Source organism: Abramis brama (genome assembly GCF_963993115.1).
Source record: "Abramis brama genome assembly, chromosome: 11".
Taxonomy (NCBI): Eukaryota; Metazoa; Chordata; class Actinopteri; order Cypriniformes; family Leuciscidae; genus Abramis; species Abramis brama.
The window spans coordinates 10,520,386-10,543,954 of record NC_139973.1 but is presented as its reverse complement, the minus strand read 5'-3'; the positions used below and the strand labels follow the sequence as shown (position 1 = coordinate 10,543,954).

General features: G+C 37.5%; 2 protein-coding genes across 2 annotated transcripts; one reads left to right on the top strand and one right to left on the bottom strand.

Annotated features, from left to right (window-relative positions):
- The first annotated feature begins 222 nt into the window (after window positions 1–222).
- entpd8 (ectonucleoside triphosphate diphosphohydrolase 8) lies at window positions 223–7,284 on the top strand. The gene is made up of 10 exons (XM_084129191.1): window positions 223–603; window positions 863–997; window positions 2,162–2,279; window positions 2,358–2,508; window positions 2,616–2,775; window positions 3,806–4,036; window positions 4,149–4,415; window positions 5,596–5,706; window positions 5,845–5,979; window positions 6,271–7,284. Exons 2-10 carry the CDS (start codon window positions 872–874, stop codon window positions 6,463–6,465), a joined length of 1,494 nt encoding a protein of 497 aa, XP_083985317.1. The 5' UTR covers window positions 223–603; window positions 863–871; the 3' UTR covers window positions 6,466–7,284.
- On the bottom strand, window positions 6,751–23,032 carry rab44 (RAB44, member RAS oncogene family). The gene is made up of 10 exons (XM_084129146.1): window positions 22,916–23,032; window positions 9,159–22,159; window positions 8,976–9,058; window positions 8,787–8,899; window positions 8,581–8,694; window positions 8,124–8,205; window positions 7,929–8,043; window positions 7,716–7,814; window positions 7,527–7,603; window positions 6,751–7,424 (listed from the first exon to the last, which is right to left on the bottom strand). Exons 2-10 carry the CDS (start codon window positions 22,155–22,157, stop codon window positions 7,340–7,342), a joined length of 13,767 nt encoding a protein of 4,588 aa, XP_083985272.1. The 5' UTR covers window positions 22,158–22,159; window positions 22,916–23,032; the 3' UTR covers window positions 6,751–7,339.
- Between the last annotated feature and the right edge of the window lie 537 nt (window positions 23,033–23,569).

Below are 23,569 nucleotides of genomic sequence, written 5' to 3'. Positions count from 1 at the left end.
GTAGGTTAATCAGATTTTATAACATTGTGAAGGAGGTTTAATTCTGACAACGTTAACACAACTTTAGCTACAAATGGAAAATCTGTATAAATTAGTCCACCTGTGTAAATTTGTGTTGTGCTACAATGTTAAACCAAGGACGTTAACACAGCAGAGTCACAGAGAGATTAGTTATTAAGTAACTGTTGTTATTGGATGAGATTAGCGTATGGTATCGGTTTTATTCAGATAAAGTTGTTTATCAGTTCCCACACAGCAAAGGACGTCCTGTCAGATTATTTAAGAAAACTTCAATTCAACTTTTGACATTAATACATAAAAAATAAGAGAAGATATGCGGTCCAATGAGGCATTGAGCTTGTAATCCAGGGAGTGTGTGTGTGTTGTGTGAAAAAGGAAAAGTTAGTGAGTGTGTTATGTGTGTGTGTAATGAGCTGAAGATATATACTGGGGGAAGTGGGAGTATAACGTCAGTTCTCAGAGGCCCCGGCTGGAGTAAAGGTCTGGAGGTATCAACACTGTACATACATGTCTTCGTTATCTGGCCACGTCTCATACGTGCGTTCATAAAGAAAATTCAAGTGGCAGAGGAGAGGAAAAAGGGTAAGACACTTGCTTTTTCTCTCGACCTACCATTCAGCTTTAAAATAACAATGATCAGTGGACGATCTGGTTAATCATTCACTCTCTTAAACTTGTAGACTTGAATGGGCATGTGAAGTATAAACAAAGCTATAAATGATTGTGTCTTAACCAGGATTTGACTATTTCACTGTGGCATGCCATGAAATGAACTTTCCATATTTGTTGATGAACTTGTCGTACCTGTAATGCTTTTTTTTTTTTTTTTTTTTCTGGACAGACTGCAGTTATGGGAATTCAGATGAAAGTTATATTATTGGGTGCTGCAATGGCAGCCGTAGCTTGTACAACCATCATCGCTTTGGTTCTCTCTCTTGCTAATCATCAGACTTTGGATCAGCCATACTCAACACAGGTGCAAAGCAAACACGCTCAACTGTCAGTCACGATGTGGTTTTGTATAGAATTTTAATAGATTAGGAGTAAGTCAACCCAAGTAGGAGGCATTCACCAGAACATTTCCTACCAAGTTATTTTTCATGTCTGCTGACAATGCCTGTGGTTTATTTAATGTAGATCACCTGAAACAGATGTCAGTATTTGCTTTATCGGATACTATTATTATAAATATGTGTTGGTGGCGACTGAGGATATTTGTAAGCATGACTACTCTGGTCATTCCTACAATTCAGTGCCTTTGAAATATTTTAAAAGTCCCTTTTCATGATAAACTTTTCACTGCTTTAAAAAACATATTCATGACCCTTTTTGTAGAGGACAAATAAGAGACAGGAAAGTGGAGGAAGAAAGAAGGGAAATGGGATCAGGACATGACATCCCTGTGAACACATGCACTAGTCATATTTAAATGAACACATTATATTTATATTTTCTTTAAAACATACTGTTTAGTGTTAAGATATTCATTAGTAGAAGTAGTAGTGTTTTTAAGGACACACATTTAACCCCTATTTTGAATCATTTAAAATAAACAAATTATTAACATTTTTTTTTATTAAATTGAACATTATTGTAAAACTAGGACCAACAAAAAGATGTACAAAACTTTCTAAAAACAAACGGCAAAATAACACTTTTCAGCTATACAAGATAACATAGCCCAAGTTGAAATGTTAATATACAAGTATATTTGAAATGAACATTAATCTAAATTAATACATTCTGTTGAAGTATTGTTCATTATTTGTTTATGATACCTGCATTAACAAATGGAACCTTATTGTATTGCTATTATTTGAAAAATCAGTAATGTAAATTTCACTCATGAAAAGTCGGTTTCTGAAAACAATCCAAGGTAACAACAGGAAAATGCATAGCATGTATTTTAAGACTACAAGCATAATGGACAAGCAAACAAATTCTAATTTCTCACCACAAACTATAATAGTGAAGCACTGCTTTATTAATCCTGTGGAATAACATAAATATGATATATAGCTGTTGTCAAAAGTTTTCTCTCAGGATGTGTTTGCTTCTCTCAGGAAAGTGATCAAAGTAAAGTAAGTAATCAGTCAAGTTTCGCCCGAAATTTAAGGGAATCTTTATCTGACTTCCTCAGTATGGGATTGTGTTTGATGCTGGCTCCACTCACACGTCCCTCTTCCTGTATCAGTGGCTGGGGAACAAAGAGAACAACACTGGAATAGTCTCTCAGAAACAGAGCTGTGATGTGGATGGTGAGGACAGCACTGGAAACTTAGACAGCTTTTTGTTCTGTTATGCTGCAAGTTCAAGTACATTTCTTTTTTTAATAGGCGATGGCATATCAAGCTATGTCGAGAACCCTCCGGCAGCCGGAGAAAGTCTTAAGAAATGCTTGGATATTGCCAAAGCAGTGATACCAGAAGGACAGCGGAAGGCAACACCTGTGTACCTTGGTGCCACTGCTGGCATGCGGCTTCTTAGGTGAATCAACTGATCAACATCTGGTTGATTTATCATAAAAATGAAAATAATGAAAATGAAATGAAAAATAATTTTTGCATAAATGATCAGTGTTATCGGTTTCACAGATTACAGAACCAAAGTCTAGCAGACAGCATCCTCGCAGAAGTCGCCAAAACAATCCAAAGTTATCAATTTGATTTCCGTGGGTCCAGAATACTCTCCGGCATGGAGGAGGGGGCTTACGGCTGGATCACCATCAACTACCTCTTGGAGAGCTTAATCAAGGTGACTATTGGCTTTCCAGTACTGATGGAAAACTTTCAGCATTTTTACATTTTCAAAAAAAACATCACATAGTATGATTAATAAGCTGTTTTCTTCATGGGGACCAAAAAATGTCCCCACAAGGATTTCGGATATTGCCATCTTTTGGGGGACATTTTGTCCCCATAATGTAGGGTTTACCACCAGGACCCCACACACACACATGCACAACGCACAAATACACGCACACATGCATGCACGCACACACAGGATTTAATATTTAGTAATTTAATATTATGAAAAAGATTAAAATTTGTACACTTATCTATGTGTTTAGAACAATAAATCATTAATTAAAAAGAAAGTTGAACAACCAACATCAATGCAACATCAATAACTTTAAACTAGATATGTGACCCTGGACCACAAAAGCAGTCACATGGGTCAATTTTTTAAAATTGAGATTTATACATCACATGAAAGCTGAATAAATAAGCTTTCCAAATAAGATGTGTGATTTGTTAGGATAGGACAATATTTAGGCCGAAATGCAACTATTTGAAAATCTGGAATCTGAGGGTGCAAAAAATCGAAACATTGAGAAAATCGCCTTTAAAGTTTTCCATTTATGTTTGCTACATTCACTCACAGAAATAAATGTTTGATATCTTTACGGTAGGAAATGTACAAAATATCTTCATGGAACATGATCTTTACTTAATATCCTTATGATTTTTGGCATAAAAGAAAAATCTATCATTTTGACCCAATGTATTGTTGGCTATTGCCACAAATATACCCGTGCGACTTGTGACTGGTTTTGTGATCCAGGGTCACATGTCCTTATCATCTCATATATTTTTATTTAGTTCTAAAGGCCATTGAACATTGATACAATGGAAGTTGCAATACTATATTCGTTCTTGCTTTCCAAGTTGTTTTGCCAACACTGAATCAAACCGATCAATAAACAGTAGAAATTATTTTAATGACTCTTAATTACTTCTCTTTTGTTAGAACATCTAGTACCTCTTAATGGTTTTCCTTGCAGCACACTTTTGAGGGCCTTTGGATCCACCCTAAAGCAGGAAAGATCCTTGGAGCTCTAGATCTCGGTGGTGCATCAACACAGATCTCATTCACCCCAAAAGACCCAGTGAGATTACCAGATTCAGCTTTTAATCTCCAGCTCTATGGGTACAAGTATGAGTTGTACACATACAGCTACTTGTGCTACGGCAAGGACCAGGCTTTGAAGAAACTTCAGGCATACCTTCACAAGGTTGGTTTTTAAAGGCCTCACGTATCTGAGCGCTGTTATGTAGGTTTAGAAAGAAAGTGTCTTAAATTATGGATACATTAAATGTCTGATATGGTGTTTTTGCTTCATCCAGACTGCTGGACCAACATCTGTTATCAGTCACCCATGCTACCACGAAGGATATAAACTCAATGTTACTTTGGCTGAACTTTACAACTCCCCTTGTGTGGCCATACCAAACAATTTTAACCCCACGGCTATAGTCACTTTCTCAGGAACTGGAAATTCATCCCTCTGTCTTTCTCTAATGGAGAATATTGTTAACCTCACCGACTGTGCCTTATCACCAGACTGTGGTATCGATGGTGCCTATCAACCTCCTGTCAATGGCGAATTCTTTGTGAGTGTTGCGTTCCTTATCAAATCAACTTCATTAATATAGCATTATATTTAAGTTAGGAGTTTTAATGTAAGGAAGGAAATGAAAACACAATTATTGTGGTAAGATATAGAATAACACAAAACACAACTTATTTTATATTGAATGTATTTTACATTACCTTACATGGACATGCAAAAACACAAAATGTTATACAATATTTGATTAAGTCTATTTTGCAGTGTTTCCTGCCACAGCAAAGGAAATAATATTTGACCTGAGTTATAAATCTGCCGTCTTAAATATGATGTGTATCTCTAAATAATGTCAAGAAACAAGTTGCCCCAAATTGACCTGAAGTTAGTTAATAAGTAAGGTCAATAATAAAATAAAAATATTGATAACAATTATAATGATACAATTAAGCTCATGGTTCTCTGATGTTGGATAATGGTCACATGACATGCTGGTAAACAAATAAAATATTTCGGTAACACTTACAGTGTCCTTGTTACACATTACTTGTAGTTACTATAGGAATTGCTATAAATTGTGCATAATTACATGCAACAAACCCCAAACGACACCCTAATCCTAATCCTAATCCTAATCCTATAGTAAGTACATGTTGTTAATTAATATTACTCAGTACTTAAATATATCATTACACTGTAACACGAACACCTTAAAATAAAGTGTAACCAAAATGTCATCTTTTTTAGTAAGTGTTTTATTTTGATTGTTTTTATTTCTAAATTAATTTAGATTTTATGATATAATTAATAGCTTTTCATTAAACTCACAAACCCCTTGTTCTTCCATCACAAATGCCAGTCTGGGAAACCCTGATGTAATGTTAGGTCAAACGTAATGTAAGTAGTAATGCAAGTTAGGTCAAAAGTAATCTAAAAGTAATCCAAAAGTAGTCCAATTATATTACCTTAAATGTGTAATGTAATTGATTATGTTACTAACTAGTAACCGACTACAATTTGTAAGTAATCTTCCCAGCACTGTTCACTCTGATAGTCTGATGAATCCTTCACTGAACTTAGTCCATTAGAGCGGTTACTAAATGAACAAATAAAGAAGTAGCTTATAAGTTACTCTTTTCAGTGAATCGAATTATCCTCTTTTTTTTTTTTTGCTTTAATTCATATTTTCCATGTCTTAAAATAACTATGTTTCATGTCCATCGCAGGCTTTTTCAGCATATTTCTACACCTTTGACTTCCTTGGTCTCGCCCCAAAAGCTCCACTGACACGGGTTCTTTCCACTATTGAGACTCACTGCAACAAAAGCTGGACCACTGTGAGTCCACAGATACTATCACAATACATTTTATAGTAAAAAGCCTGGTCAGACGCGAAGTGATCACATATGATTAAATGTTTCGTATATTTGATAATGCTGATCCTAAAATTCATGGACCGTTATTCCTTTCCGCAGCTTACTGCTGAAAATCCAACCATTAAGGCGAAATATCTGAGAGATTATTGTGCTTCAGCTCATTATATTATGACTATTCTACTGAAAGGATACAAGTTCAGTAACACCTGGGATCAAATCTCTTTTGAGAAACAGGTAAGGAAAACAGTTTCTTCAATGTAAATGATTAGTCTTCCTGTATTGCAGTGCAGCTGTTCAGTGATTCATAAATCATATGGGACTGTAATGTAATCAAAAGCACAATGACAGTAGCTCATAAACTGATGTCATACCATGTGCCTCAATCAAAATACCAGATGACCTCTGTTCCAGCAGTATAAGAAAAGCACTTCGAGGAATCGCCCTTTATATGGCACCCCTGACATAAAGCCTGTCTTATCAGTGTGATGTGGGATTTGTACTCATATGACCTTATGATGGTTACAGGTAGCAGACACGGATGTTGGTTGGACTTTGGGATACATGCTGAACCTGACCAACATGATTCCCTCTGAACGCTCCAGAGCGGTGACAGGAGTGGCGCACAGTCAATGGGCGGCTCAGATTTTCTTCATCGTTTTTGCCCTCTTCCTCAGTCTACTTATTATAGGCATCCTGTTTGTCCGTGATCCAAAGCACTAAGTTGTTTGTGTCATGAGTGAATGTGTATGTTTACAATAATATTTATCACTTATATTTCAGATATGAAGATCGACAAGCAACTCTTTTGACTACTGTTTGAGATGTTTCCTTTACAAAGAATGAATCTATACATTTTGATAACAAAAATGAGATGACTTGCCAAAAATATTGCTTTTTGCGAGTTTAAGTTATTTAAAGTAGTAGTCTTGTTTTGAAGGCTGACTAGTTATACCTCAATGATTTAGTCTGTTCTAGCTAATAATTCAATAAATTGAGTCACAGAGATTTTTCATCATTTATAAACTCTGAATCGTAATACTTTTTTTTATTTGTTTGTATTAATTTTCACCTCCACTCAGCACTTACAGTTGGAATTAAAGCATTTAACAGACATTAAATACATTTATAGTTACATTATTATATGTGATATTATAAAAATGAAACTATTTAAAATGAAACTAATTATTGTGCTTTGTACATATTTATAAAACACTGAAATTATATTTCCCTTAAACATCGATATATAAGCAGCTTATATTTTGCCTTTGCTTTTTGCGAAGTGTTTGTACACTACCTTTAAAAGTTTGGGGTCAATAAGATTTTAATATATATTTTTAAAGTGTAAAAAGCTGAATTTTCAGCATCATTACTCCAGTCTTCAGTGTCACACGATCCTTCAGAAATCATTCTAATATGCTGATTTGGTGCTCAAGAAACATCTCTCAATGGTTGTTCTTATTAAAATGCCTGTGGAAGTTGTGATACATTTTTTTCAGGATCCTTGTTGAATAAAAGTATACATTTTTTTCTTTTTTTAAATGTACTGACTAAAACTTTTGAACCGTAGTTCATCTCTGTGTGTGGCAGAGTGTTTTTAACAGCAGCCAGATTTCTTCGGTGGTGGTTCTCTTCTTAATGTTGTGTGTTCCTCTTTTCGTTTCTTGCGCTGCACTAACAACCTAGTAACAATGAGAAATGAGTCATTATGCATGGATAGAAAACACACACATATTAAACGAGTAATAATTAGTGTAATGGGTTTTATTTGTCTTGAGTCTTACTCTGCAAGACTCCTCATGGATTCTGACACATTAGCCCCAGTTGCAGCACTGCACTCCATGAAATGTATATTATACTCCTAATGAAGGGAAAAATACAACCAACCTTTTATAAAAGTTTATAGATGTAGTAGAAATAGATTTATGCAAAACTACTAAGACAGTACTGTTGAAGTCACAATGAACTCTTACTCTGGCCAGATCCTCCCCTTCCTGAATCTGGACTTTACGGTCAACAGAATCGTTCTTGTTTCCGAGCAATATCATGATGGCATCATCAGGGGCCTTTTCCTGTGTGACATTGTTATAAAACAATTAAGGGGAAGAAACAGAGATATAGCCTAGTTTCTCAGCAAAATCACAATTGAAATATAAGGAAATTTAAGGAATGAAAACAATGTCTACCCGAGCTTCAGAGATCCAATCTCGTACAGAAATAAAACTCTTTGAACATGTGATTTCATACATGAGCAGAATCCCATCAGCCTTGCGGAACACTTGTGTGGTGATGCTGTGAAACCTTACAAAGATTTTTTGGGGTTAAATCACACACCACCAAAGCTCTTTTTTCATCATGTTTTGTTTGTTCTGATGTCTTACCTCTCTTGACCTGCTGTGTCCCATATCTGCAGTTTAACAGTTCTGTCAGGCAGCTCAACAGTCTGTATAAAGGTATCAACACCTGGGTGCAACACATTATTAATATGATGTATGCAAACAAAATAGCTTTAAGTTATAATATGAATTTATACATTTATACATTTATCATTTAGGGTTTCTTTGCGCATTTTTTTCCTTTCAGAAATAGTATGTTTTATTTAGTAACTAAATAATATTAATTTAATAATAACAATTTATTTAGTAAAAATAATTATATGATCAATAAGTTATGACAACAAATGTTTTTACATTACTTTAACACATCAAAATAAGTTAAGCAATTCTCAGCTAATTTTTAAGTCAGTTTATTATAATTTAAGTTGATTGTACTTAATTGAAGGCAGCAACTTTTTTAATTCAGTGATCAATAATTCCTCCTCTCCATCACAACACTCACCAATAGTGGACCGGTAATCCTCAGTGTACTGCCCTTCATGGAAGCGTCTTATGAAGGAAGTCTTCCCCACACAGCTGTTTCCCACCATGACCACGTTAAACTGTAATTCACTATCTGAAATTATATGACAGAGTTTGTTGACATGAGTATTAGATATTAAACTATAAGTTTTCATTTACAGGACAATGTTTTATGACTTTGCTCACTCCTGTTCTTTAAATTTATTGTCTGCTTAGTTCCAGTGCTTCTATCATGTTTTATGATTTGGTCCAAAGAAACAAGACCAGCACCAGTGCCTTTTGGAGCAGCTTCTTCATTTCTAGAAGAAAAGAAAAAAATATTTTATTTTTATAAAAGAGATTTGGGATGAACTTTTATACAGCTCTCTGTCATACCTGGCTTCCATGTTGCTGTGCTCAGAGATCGGTTGGAAAATTGGCTGATTCTCTGGTTGTAAGCTGAGATGCGGATCACAAACCTTAACAAAACAGACATTTATTAGTGTTTTTAAAACAAATACAATTTCCATAAAAGACTGAAGTACAAAATCTACGGACATTAAACGAAGTTTAACATACCGTTAAGTCATCATTGCGCAGATTGTCCTCGACCTCATCTCCTAATTCGCTCTTATCAGAAGCGTCCAGCCTACCAAGGCCTTGTTTGCCCTTATTAGTGCGTCTGGACCCAAACTTCCTTTTAGTTGAAGGCGACGTCCTTTCTTGGACAATAGGGTTACTGCTTTCTTCTAGCTGACTGCTACTTGTGTGTGCACTGGGGACATCAAGATACTCTTTATTCAGTTTATTTTCAGGGATATTATGCACTACAGACGTCTCAACTCTTTCAAGGTTCTTCATTTCTTGCTTTTTTGCCTCTAAATTCTCCTCTATCTCCCCATCCTCTTTGTCTTCATCCTCCCTTTCTGTTTTGATCTGCTGTCTGGGATTCCTGCGAGTTGACCCCATTTTTCTTCTTCGTCTTTCTGGTGAGTTGGGTTCACTGTGAGTTTTGGAGCTCTGTGATGGTTTCAGCTGAAGAGATTTGATTTCTGAGTTTTCTGGCTTATTGAGATGAGAAGTATTCACTAAGTCATCTGAGTTTGGCTCATTGACGATCAATTCATAATTCGATGAACTTTGAGAAGTCTTATTTAAAGCTCTCTCTATCTCACTAAGAAGTGAATCCTCTGACTGATTAGAGTGATCGTGAATTGTTTGTTCTTCTACAGCTTTTCCTACTAGGCTCATTTCAGAGTCCTGAGACATCTGCAGATGTGTTTCTGCAGTCTCCGTGTCCTCATATTCATCTCTCTTCCCCCGTATTCTTCCTTCTCTGACATTTTTTCGAGTCGAGCCCATCTTCCTTCTTTTCTCAACTGGAACAGTCTCTGGCTGTAGATGTTTGGTAACATCAACACTTACTAACTGATTTTCAGTATTTTCAAGTCCAGTTGTTCTACTGGGGTCAGAATTGTTCTGGTAATCATTTTCACCTCCTTTTAAATCAGTTGCACTAACTAACATTTCTGATTCAAGATCTATGGTACTGACAGCTTCTGAGGACTTGGGCTGACTAATGTTTGATGCTAAAGGCATATCATCCAAATCATCCTCTGCTTTTTTAGTTTCTCTATCCATTGCCATATCAAGTATATCATCCTGGTCACCCATGTTTTTCCCATGCATTACTCGAGGATTTCTCCGAGTGGAGCCGATCTTTCGTCTCTTTTCTTGGGTGGAGGGTTTCTTTTGAGAGCTGTTTTCATGAACAACATCATCTTGAATGTTTTTTAGTACTTGTGTTGGAAAAACTTGGCATGTGGTTTCAGTTTGTTCAGGCTCTGATCCTCCATGAACATGCTGATCAAGGTAATCTGCAGACATGGTCTGATGAATATCTTCGCAACTGACTGTCAAGACAAATTTGTCCGTTGTCCCCCCATAGAGATTGATTGCCTCATTCAGACTATTACTGTCATTTACAGTATTCTCCATTCCCTTTTCCTCACTCACCTCAGATGAGTCATGGATATTGAGAGAAACTTCCTTCACTCCATCTTCTGATTCAGAAAACATGTTTGAAATAGCTGCTTGATGAGAAAATTCAACAGGGAAGTTTTGTTCATCCAGTTTACATTTATTCTCTCCTTCACTGATTGCTAAATGTGGGTCTGTATCCTGCACCTTTGCCATTCCTTTACTCTCTGCATCAATTTTTGGGGATTCTAATTCTCTTCTTTGCCCTCTGAGTGTTTTACGTGTTGACCCCATTTTTCGCTTTTGAACAGCTGGAATCAAGTTTGATTGTACATCTTTTCTGTGAGACTCTTCAAAAATGATGCTTGTGATTTCTCTTTGTTCAGGAACTGAGTATGTCTCAACATCTCCCAAAGGAAGGTCTGAAACAATCTCAGCAGCTTGATTTTGATCATTTTGTTCTGAGTTTTCTGTCTGCACGTCTGATTTACTAGCAACATCCTGAATGTCATGGCTTTCTTTACCAGCAGACGAACCAAATGCTTGCTGATGTACAAGAGATCCTGTAATGGATTCTTCAAGAGTTAATTTCTCCTCAGACTTTGTAGTACCATCATCAGTTGTTGTATATTCAGCTTCTCCCTCTTTCTCTTCTTCAACCTCCTCTTCATTTACCATCCTCTTCCCTCTCTTCCGAGTTGATCCCATTTTTCTCTTCTGCAAAGATCTGTTGGAGACTGAATGCATTTCAACTACCTCTGTTGGAGGTACACAAGTGTCACCCTTGACAACATCCTCAGATAACACATGAATTTGAGTTTCCTCCATAAGCAGGGCATCAGACAAGACAAGATCAGAATGACTTGTAAGGCTGTCTCTAACAAAATCTACAGTTCTCTCTGGGACATCTAATAAATGTGAGCCAGTATCATCCCGTGCTGGACCAGTTTGGGTTTGAGATACATCTGATCTTTGCTCTTGCTTTAAATCATCACATAGCTGCAATGACATATCCTCTAGCTTTGTGGTCATTCTCTCCTCATCTTCATCATCTCTTATATTCATAATATCTTGAGTCACATTGTGATCAACCACATTATCCTGGTCTTGAATTTCTGAGAGTGTTTCTGTGTCTTCTTCTCCTGACACTTCTACTTTCTTTTGTTCTTTGTTCCCTCTGAGAGTTCTTCGAGTTGAGCCCATTTTTCGCTTGTGAACAACTGGACTAAATTTTGCGTGTACCTCCTCTCTGTGAGAGTCTTCAGGAATGAGGTTGATGTCACTTAGCTCAGTAATTGTTTTTGTTTCTCCTGAAACTTTCTCAACATTTTCATATTTCACTCTTTCAGCATCTCCAGTTTTTTCCTGGGACACTTCATTAATTTTTGTGAGGGTTTGTGATTCTGTGATGTGAGAGATAGTTACTGCAGTGGATTCCTCAGACACTGAATCTAAACTAAATGATGACTGTATGAAAGCAGATTCAGATCCTTCAACAGGACCAACATCATTCTTCTCACATATTTCCACCTCCTTTTCTATAGCTCCATCTTTTGAGCTTTGTGATGTAGATTTATCTGGACTGGGCTCATCCTCCAAACTGAATGTTTCTTTCTCTACATTCATCGTAGCTTCACTGTCAAGTGTCTCATTTTCATCATGATATTCTCTTCTTTTTCTTTGCCCTGTATCTCCTCTGAGAGGTCTTCGAGTTGAGCCCATTTTTCGCTTGTGAACAATTGGAGTCGGTTTTGAGTGTGCCTCCTCTCTGTGAGTATCTTCAGGAATGATGTCGATGTCACTTTTATCAGGAATTGTGTCTGTTTCTCCTGAAACTTTATTCTCAACATTTTTATATACTTTCAAGTCTTCTACATGTGCATCAGGGGAAGAGGCATTTTGATGAAAATCAGACTCAGTCATGTTACTCTCCACTGTAACTGTATCTACAATAAACTCAACTTCTTCAACTAAAACAGTAGCATGACGGATGCTTTCTTCTGTTCTTTCTGCTTCAGATGTTGTTAAGTCAATCGGTTTGATTTCTGTTTGAATTTCTGAGTGTGATTCTGCGTCTCCCTCTGCTGGCACTCTTTCAGCATCTCCAGTATTTTCCTGGGACTCTTCATTAATTTTTGTGAGGGTTTGTGATTCTGTGATGTGAGAGATTGATACTGCAGTGGATTCCTCAGAAACTAAACTTAAACTAAATGATGACTGTATGAGAGCAGATTCAGATCCTTCAACAGGACCAACATCATTCTTCTCACATATTTCCATCTCCTTTTCTATAGCTCCATCTTTTGAGCTTTGTGATGTAGATTTATCTGGACTGGGCTCATCCTCCAAACTGAATGTTTCTTTCTCTACATTCATCGTAGCTTCACTGTCAAGTGTCTCATTTTCATCATAATATTTAATTCCCTTTCTTTGTCCTTTATTGCCTTTGAGAGGTCTTCGAGTTGAGCCCATTTTTCGCTTGTGAACAATTGGACTCAATTTTGAGTCTGCCTCCTCTCTGTGAGTATCTTCTGGAATGATGTTGGTGTCACTTTGATCAGGAATTGTGTTTGTCTCTCCTGATCCTTCAGTGGCATCACCTTGCCCAAGAAGACCAGTATCAGTCACAGAAGAAACATTCTCAATATTTTCAGATACTTTCAATGTTTCCAGATTTGCAACAGTGACAGTATCATTTTGAAGCAGATCAGACTCAGTCATGTTACTCTCCACTGTAACTGTATCTACAGTAAACTCAACTTCTTCAACTAAAACAGCAGCATGACGGATGCTTTCTTCTGTTCTTTCTGCTTCAGATGTTGTTGAGTCTATCGGTTTGATTTCTGTTTGAATTTCTGAGTGTGATTCTGTATCTCCCTCTGCTGGCACTCTTTCAGCATCTCCAGTGTTTTCCTGGGACTCTTCATTACTTGTTGTAAGGGTTTGTGATTCTGTGATGTGACAGATAGTTACTGCAGTGGATTCCTCAGACACTGAACCTAAACTAAATGATGACTGTATGAGAGCAGATTCAGACCCTTCAACAGGACCAACATCATTCTTCTCACATATTTCCATCTCCTGTTCTTTAGCTCCATCTTGTGAGCTTTGTGATGTAGATTTATCTGGACTGGGTTCATCCTCCAAACTGAATGTTTCTTTCTCTACATTCATCGTAGCTTCACTGTCAAGTGTCTCATTTTCATCATGATATTCTCTTCTTTTTCTTTGCCCTGTATCTCCTCTGAGAGGTCTTCGAGTTGAGCCCATTTTTCGCTTGTGAACAATTGGACTTGATTTCGAGTGTGCCTCCTCTCTGTGAGTATCTTCAGGAATGATGTTGATGTCACTTTTATCAGAAATTGTGTCTGTTTCTCCTGAAACTTTATTCTCAACATTTTCATATACTTTCAAGTCTTCTACATGTGCATTAGGGGAAGAGGCATTTTGATGAAAATCAGACTCAGTCATATCACTCTCCACTGTAACTGTATCTCCAATAACTTCAACATCTTTTACTAAAACAGCAGCATGACGGATGCTTTCTTCTGTTCTTTCTGCTTCAGATGTCGTTAAGTGTGTTGGTTTGATTTCTGTTTGAATTTCTGAGTGTGATTCTGCGCCTCCCTCTGCTGGCACTCTTTCAGCATCTCCAGTGTTTTCCTGGGACTCTTCATTAATTTTTGTGAGGGTTTGTGATTCTGTGATGTGAGAGATAGTTACTGCAGTGGATTCCTCAGACACTGAATCTAAACTAAATGATGACTGTATGAGAGCAGATTCAGACCCTTCAACAGGACCAACATCATTCTTCTCACATATTTCCATCTCCTGTTCTTTAGCTCCATCTTTTGAGCTTTGTGATGTAGATTTATCTGGACTGGGCTCATCCTCCAAACTGAATGTTTCTTTCTCTACATTCATCGTAGCTTCACTGTCAAGTGTCTCATTTTCATCATGATATTTCATTCCCTTTCTTTGTCCTTTATTCCCTTTGAGAGGTCTTCGAGTTGAGCCCATTTTTCGCTTGTGAACAATTGGACTCAATTTTGAGTGTGCCTCCTCTCTGTGAGTATCTTCTGGAATGATGTTGGTGTCACTTTGATCATCAGGAATTGTGTTTGTCTCTCCTGATACTTCAGTAGCATCATCTTGCCCAAGAAGACAAGTATCAGTCACAGAAGAAACATTCTCAATATTTTCAGATACTTTCAATGTTTCCAGATTTGCAACAGTGACAGTATCATTTTGAAGCAGATCAGACTCAGTCATGTTACTCTCCACTGTAACTGTATCTACAATAAACTCAACTTCTTCAACTAAAACAGGAGCATGACGGATGCTTTCTTCTGTTCTTTCTGCTTCAGATGTTGTTAAGTGTGTCTGTTTGATTTCTGAGTGTGATTCTGTATCTCCCTCTGCTGGCACTCTTTCAGCATCTCCAGTGTTTTCCTGGGAGTCTTGATTCATTTCTGTGACGGTTTGTGATTCTGTGATGTGAGAGATAGTTACTGCAGTGGATTCCTCAGACACTGAATCTAAACTAAATGATGACTGTATGAGAGCAGATTCAGACCCTTCAACAGGACCAACATCATTCTTCTCACATATTTCCATCTCCTGTTCTTTAGCTCCATCTTTTGAGCTTTGTGATGTAGATTTATCTGGACTGGGTTCATCCTCCAAACTGAATGTTTCTTTCTCTACATTCATCGTAGCTTCACTGTCAAGTGTCTCATTTTCATCATGATATTTCATTCCCTTTCTTTGTCCTTTATTGCCTTTGAGAGGTCTTCGAGTTGAGCCCATTTTTCGCTTGTGAACAATTGGACTCAATTTTGAGTCTGCCTCCTCTCTGTGAGTATCTTCTGGAATGATGTTGGTGTCACTTTGATCAGGAATTGTGTTTGTCTCTCCTGATCCTTCAGTAGCATCATCTTGCACAAGAAGACCAGTATCAGTCACAAAAGAAACATTCTCAGTATCTTCAGATACTTTCAATGTTTCCAGATTTGCAACAGTGACAGTACCATTTAGAAGCAGATCAGACTCAGTCATGTTACTCTCCACTGTAACTGTATCTACAATAAACTCAACATCTTCAACTAAAACAGTAGCATGACGGATGCTTTCTTCTGTTCTTTCTGCTTCAGATGTCGTTAAGTGTGTCGGTTTGATTTCTGTTTGAATTTCTGAGTGTGATTCTGTATCTCCCTCTGCTGGCACTCTTTCAGCATCTCCAGTATTTTCCTGGGAGTCTTGATTCATTTCTGTAAGGGTTTGTGATTCTGTGATGTGACAGATAGTTACTGCAGTGGATTCCTCAGACACTGAATCTAAACTAAATGATGACTGTATGAGAGCAGATTCAGATCCTTCAACAGGACCAACATCATTCTTCTCACATATTTCCATCTCCTTTTCTATAGCTCCATCTTTTGAGCTTTGTGATGTAGATTTTTCTGGACTGGGCTCATCCTCCAAACTGAATGTTTCTTTCTCTACATTCATCGTAGCTTCACTGTCAAGTGTCTCATTTTCATCATGATATTCTCTTCTTTTTCTTTGCCCTGTATCTCCTCTGAGAGGTCTTCGAGTTGAGCCCATTTTTCGCTTGTGAACAATTGGACTTGATTTCGAGTGTGCCTCCTCTCTGTGAGTATCTTCAGGAATGATGTCGATGTCACTTTTATCAGGAATTGTGTCTGTTTCTCCTGAAACTTTATTCTCAACATTTTCATATACTTTCAAGTCTTCTACATGTGCATCAGGGGAAGAGGCATTTTGATGAAAATCAGACTCAGTCATATCACTCTCCACTGTAACTGTATCTACAATAAACTCAACTTCTTCAACTAAAACAGCAGCATGACGGATGCTTTCTTCTGTTCTTTCTGCTTCAGATGTTGTTGAGTCTGTCGGTTTGATTTCTGTTTGAATTTCTGAGTGTGATTCTGTATCTCCCTCTGCTGGCACTCTTTCAGCATCTCCAGTGTTTTCCTGGGACTCTTCATTACTTGTTGTAAGGGTTTGTGATTCTGTTATGTGAGAGATTGATACTGCAGTGGATTCCTCAGAAACTAAACCTAAACTAAATGATGACAGTATGAGAGCAGATTCAGATCCTTCAACTGGACCAACATCATTCTTCTCACATATTTCCATCTCCTTTTCTATAGCTCCATCTTTTGAGCTTTGTGATGTAGATTTATCTGGACTGGGCTCATCCTCCAAACTGAATGTTTCTTTCTCTACATTCATCGTAGCTTCACTGTCAAGTGTCTCATTTTCATCATAATATTTAATTCCCTTTCTTTGTCCTTTATTGCCTTTGAGAGGTCTTCGAGTTGAGCCCATTTTTCGCTTGTGAACAATTGGACTGGATTTTGAGTCTGCCTCCTCTCTGTGAGTATCTTCTGGAATGATGTTGCTGTCACTTTGATCAGGAATTGTGTTTGTCTCTCCTGATCCTTCAGTAGCATCACCTTGCCCAAGAAGACCAGTATCAGTCACAGAAGAAACATTCTCAATATTTTCAGATACTTTCAATGTTTCCAGATTTGCAACAGTGACAGTATCATTTAGAAGCAGATCAGGCTCAGTCATGTTACTCTCCACTGTAACTGTATCTAAAATAAACTCAACTTCTTCAACTAAAACAGCAGCATGACGGATGCTTTCTTCTGTTCTTTCTGCTTCAGATGTTGTTGAGTCTGTCGGTTTGATTTCTGTTTGAATTTCTGAGTGTGATTCTGTATCTCCCTCTGCTGGCACTCTTTCAGCATCTCCAGTGTTTTCCTGGGACTCTTCATTACTTGTTGTAAGGGTTTGTGATTCTGTGATGTGAGAGATAGTTACTGCAGTGGATTCCTCAGACACTGAACCTAAACTAAATGATGACTGTATGAGAGCAGATTCAGACCCTTCAACAGGACCAACATCATTCTTCTCACATATTTCCATCTCCTGTTCTTTAGCTCCATCTTTTGAGCTTTGTGATGTAGATTTATCTGGACTGGGCTCATCCTCCAAACTGAATGTTTCTTTCTCTACATTCATCGTAGCTTCACTGTCAAGTGTCTCATTTTCATCATGATATTTCATTCCCTTTCTTTGTCCTTTATTGCCTCTGAGAGGTCTTCGAGTTGAGCCCATTTTTCGCTTGTGAACAATTGGACTTGATTTTGAGTGTGCCTCCTCTCTGTGAGTATCTTCAGGAATGATATTCGTGTCACTTTCATCAGGAATTGTGTCTGTTTCTCCTGAAACTTTATTCTCAACATTTTCATATACTTTCAAGTCTTCTACATGTGCATCAGGGGAAGAGGCATTTTGATGAAAATCAGACTCAGTAGTCATATCACTCTCCACTGTAACTGTATCTACAATAAACTCAACTTCTTCAACTAAAACAGCAGCATGACGGATGCTTTCTTCTGTTCTTTCTGCTTCAGATGTTAAGTCAATCGTTTTGTTTTCTATTTGAATTTCTGAGTGTGATTCTGTATCTCCCTCTGCTGGCACTCTTTCAGCATCTCCAGTGTTTTCCTGGGAGTCTTGATTCATTTCTGTGAGGGTTTGTGATTCTGTGATGTGAGAGATAGTTACTGCAGTGGATTCCTCAGACACTGAATCTAAACTAAATGATGACTGTATGAGAGCAGATTCAGACCCTTCAACAGGACCAACATCATTCTTCTCACATATTTCCATCTCCTGTTCTTTAGCTCCATCTTTTGAGCTTTGTGAAGTAGATTTTTCTGGACTGGGTTCATCCTCCAAACTGAATGTTTCTTTCTCTACATTCATCGTAGCTTCACTGTCAAGTGTCTCATCTTCATCATGATATTCTCTTCTTTTTCTTTGCCCTGTATCTCCTCTGAGAGGTCTTCGAGTTGAGCCCATTTTTCGCCTGTGAACAATTGGACTTGATTTTGAGTGTGCCTCCTCTCTGTGAGTATCTTCTGGAATGATGTCGATGTCACTTTTATCAGGAATTGTGTCTGTTTCTCCTGAAACTTTATTCTCAACATTTTCATATACTTTCAAGTCTTCTACATGTGCATCAGGGGAAGATGCATTTTGATGAAAATCAGACTCAGTCATGTTACTCTCCACTGTAACTGTATCTACAATAAACTCAACTTCTTCAACTAAAACAGCAGCATGACGGATGCTTTCTTCTGTTCTTTCTGCTTCAGATGTTGTTAAGTCTATCGGTTTGATTTCTGAGTGTGATTCTGCGTCTCCCTCTGCTGGCACTCTTTCAGCATCTCCAGTGTTTTCCTGGGACTCTTCATTAATTTTTGTGAGGGTTTGTGATTCTGTGATGTGAGAGATAGTTACTGCAGTGGATTCCTCAGACACTGAACCTAAACTAAATGATGACTGTATGAGAGCAGATTCAGACCCTTCAACAGGACCAACATCATTCTTCTCACATATTTCCATCTCCTGTTCTTTAGCTCCATCTTTTGAGCTTTGTGATGTAGATTTATCTGGACTGGGCTCATCCTCCAAACTGAATGTTTCTTTCTCTACATTCATCGTAGCTTCACTGTCAAGTGTCTCATTTTCATCATGATATTTCATTCCCTTTCTTTGTCCTTTATTCCCTTTGAGAGGTCTTCGAGTTGAGCCCATTTTTCGCTTGTGAACAATTGGACTCAATTTTGAGTCTGCCTCCTCTCTGTGAGTATCTTCTGGAATGATGTTGCTGTCACTTTGATCAGGAATTGTGTTTGTCTCTCCTGATCCTTCAGTGGTATTTTCCTGGGACTCTTCAATAATTTTTGTGAGGGTTTGTGATTCTGTGATGTGAGAGATAGTTACTGCAGTGGATTCCTCAGACACTGAATCTAAACTAAATGATGACTGTATGAGAGCAGATTCAGATCCTTCAACAGAACCAACCTGATTGTTCTCACATATTTCCATCTCCTTTTCTATAGCTCCATCTTTTAAGCTTTGTGATGTAGATTTATCTGGACTGGGTTCATCCTCCAAACTGAATGTTTCTTTCTGTGTTTGAATTTCTAAGTCTGTGTCTCCCCCTACTGGCACTATGTCAGTATCTCCTTCATTGTCCTGGGTCTCTGAATGAAATGTTGTAAGCTTGTAAGAATCTTGAGAATCTTCAGGAATGACAGGGCTGATATCACTTTCTTTATTAACAGTGTCTGTCTCTTCTGAACCCACAGCTACTTGCAAAATGACACTAGAATCAATCACAGTAGAGATATAGTTTATATCAGTGGAAGCATAATTTTGCTCTTCTGATAATTTGTTTTGCTCTGGATTTTCTGTTTCTAAATCTGATTTGCTATCATTAAACACTGTGTTAATATTGGTTAGAGGTTTTTCCACATCTAATATCAGAACTGATGCATCCATCCCCTCAATTCCTTCTGTCTCTTCACTTCTTCCAACACTTTTATCAAAAGCTGCATTCTCCGATTCTGCACTGAAAAATATTACTTGCTTTTCACTTTCCTCATACCCACTTTCACTTAAATTATAGCCTTCGTTATCACGAGATTGCATAAAAAGATGTTGGTTTTCATGTGATCCTGTCTCTGTTGCTGAGTCTTCAAAACTAAGCATTTCCTCTGACTTTGAGGTCACATCATTAATTACAGTAGTCTCAGTCTCTTCTTTGTCTTCTCTAACCTCCTTATTTTCTAGCATCTTCCCAGCATTATCTTGTGGTGGACCACTTTGTGTTCGAGATATAGTTGATGAATATTCTTGTTCTCTATGTAACTCCTCTTTTTCAGTTGAAACTTCACACGGTTCCTGATTTGAAATCAAAATAGTCTCAGTGCTCTTTCCTCCGTCTTCTTTATTATTTCTTACTTCCATTATTATTTGTGTTACATGGTGATCTCTTGCATCACCCTGGACTGTGATTTCAAATCCATTGTCCATTTCAGATCCTCTTTCATCTTCATCACACTCTAAATTAGTCAGAGTATCACATGTCATTGAAGCAACATCACAAACATTATTTTCATATTTCATTTCCACATACATCTCTTGGCCTTCTGCAACAGCATCACTCATCTCATGTGGTGAGTTGATTGTTGTGGGTTTAGCATGGCTATTAGTAGACGCAGGCACATCAAAACTGCTATTTCCTCCCTCTATAAGTTGAGCAGTAGAATGATCAAAGTTATTATTTTGGCTTAGTGAAGGATATTTCTCACAATTTAACACAAGTTCCTCTAATTGTGCATCCTGTCTTGATGATAAACTACTCGTTTTATTATTTCCAGATGGTTCCTCTTTCTGCTTTAGAACCTCCTCCTTGCCTTCTACTGAGTTTACATCTCTACAGTTGTGAGATGTGTTTGTATCATGTCTTGTATCAGGCACATGTTGATTGTCATCACTTAAATGACTTCCTGCTTCTTCCAAAACTTTGTTTGGAACATCAAAATCCTCAGTGTTTGAACCAAATTTAAAATCCAATCCCTTGTCGAGTAATAGAGTACCATGGTGGCTAGATGTTTCAGGTAGGGGCTTTTCTGGATCAACAAGGGGAAAAGCAACTGAATGGTTCATAGTTTCAGTTCCAGCCGAAACATCAGGCTTGTTCAGCTCAGCTCTCTCAGCCAATAGAGACTGATTTGAAACCAAAGATGATTCAGTGTGGGACGATGGATCATCTCTTGCCACATCATCCCACGTTTGCACCATCTCTTCTGACATGCTAAACTTTGATTCGTCTATGACTTCTGCTTTCCTTTCATTCCCCGTCATGCTTCTCGAATGTTCTTGCAAACCTACATTTTCACGGTTTTTCCCTCCGAGAGGCCTACGGGTTGATCCCATCTTTCTTTTTTGACCAGAGGTGCTGGCTAATGGGGTTTCTTGGCGACTCAATGTCTTTAGTTCATTAAACATGACTGAATCCTCCCGCAACAAATCACTTTCAGCTACTGTAGCTGCACCAGAATAGACAGATCCCCCCATTGCCTTGTCTATAGGCGTATCACTAACTACCTCATATGAATGAGAGGTTATTTCTTGATGGTGTATTGCATCTTTTTCTTCTTTTTCTGAAACCACAACCATAACAGTTGCTCGAGGCTCCCCTCCCAACCCAGAACTTTCAGTTTGAAGGGATAAATTGGAAGAAAAACTTGATGACCTTGATTGCTCATCTTCTGTGAGAGATGGATGTTGTTCTTCAGAGGCTGATGTGTTTGATTGAGTTACATATTCATCTAGATCTTCAGTGGTCCTCACCTCAAGTTTCCTCTCAACTTTAAACCCACCAGCACTCTTGCGAGTTGATCCCATTTTTCTTTTCCGTTCTGGCAGATCAGTCTCCATGAGCGAATCCTTTAGACTCCTTGCATGTGGAGGACATTCTAACACAGATGTTTGTTGATCAATACTTGAGCTTGGTGGAAGATCAAACTGGGCTGAATGGTCAGTGATGGTGTGAAATTCATTTTGCCCATCACCACTCTCTGCAATCTGCTGAAACCCATCATCTTCATCATCATCTTTCTCAATATTTCTATTAAGACCTTTAGGACCTCGCCGAGATGAACCAAGTCTCTGGTTCTTCTTGGATCTTCTACCTGACATGGCTGTTCATATGTTCATTTAATGAGACAAACAATGGGGATAAGTCATTTCTAAACATCTTTAACACTTTTATAACAACACGATTAAAAATGAAACCAGAGAGCATTAGTGATGCGTCATAGTGATGTATGACTCATAACAAATGTCAGGCATGTGCTCTCAAAGCACCCTAACACGCTAGATATAAGTAGATACTAGATAAATATAAGGTCAAGAGTTATATTTTCAATATAACAATTGTGTCAAAAACAACACATTTATCATCATTCTTTTCATTCGCCATCATGCCACTATACCATACAACTACAGTAGTCATTAATGCCATTCTCTTTCCATTCAGCATGTGCATCATTTTACCGTTTTAGGCAGTTTTAGTAACAATATATAACAACTTATGATGCATCTCACATCCTAAATGGAAAACAAATGAGTAATGATGAAACACCTTTCCAACTATTGTAATCATCTAAATCCAACAGTGAAAAAAAAAAAAACTTTATATGTAAATGCACATATTGTTGGACAGATGGATAAAGATTCTGTCATGACATTATCACAAAAATACCAAAATGCGTGCGAGACCAAGTCTACTCAGATGGCAAATAAACAATGTGAAAACACATTCCACTAATAACTAAATAACATGACTAAGTATAAAACTACATAATTTACATGTAAAACTTTGCATTTCCAAATGCAAATGACAGAGCCCCCTAACTTGTGACGCTAGGTCAAGTACCATGATAAACTGATGTTACCTTCTGGTAATCCTTCAAGAATCCATCTACTTTGCAGTCTTGGGGGTTTTAGCAGAGCACACAGCTTAACACTCTAAGTTGCCTATGTTTCTCTTTTGAAGGAAACTGGGCTGTAGCTTCCTTTTCGCTGCTACCCTCAACTTCCTGTATTGTTGACACAAATTGCATCGCATTTTAAGTGTGAACGGTAAGCATACAGTTCATGAAGAGAGTTGCTGATCGTTCTTCATGTGCAACTCAGACACAAGTTTTTGTCCTTGAAAATTTGATTGCACATTGAACCATTAATATGTTTTATATATATATATATATATTTATCTTTTTGTGTTTACAGTACCATATATTCTGTCATATCTCAAACATTTTGCAAGCATGTCCAAAACAAACAGCACAGCACTCTGCTGGCTCTCCAGCGCATATTTTTAAGCTCACTAATGCAACCCATTAACCTTACCATTTAAAACTCTAAATACTATATGATACATTAAAAGGAAAATTTTCATATTACGCTGCATTTTATTTTTTACCTTGAAATACCCTTCTGGGTTGTTCTTTAAAAAAAAAGAATTTACAATAAGGTTAAATTAATTACCATTAATGCATTGCATATGAACTATTGCAGCATTATAGGTTAGTGTTAATTCATAAAACTAT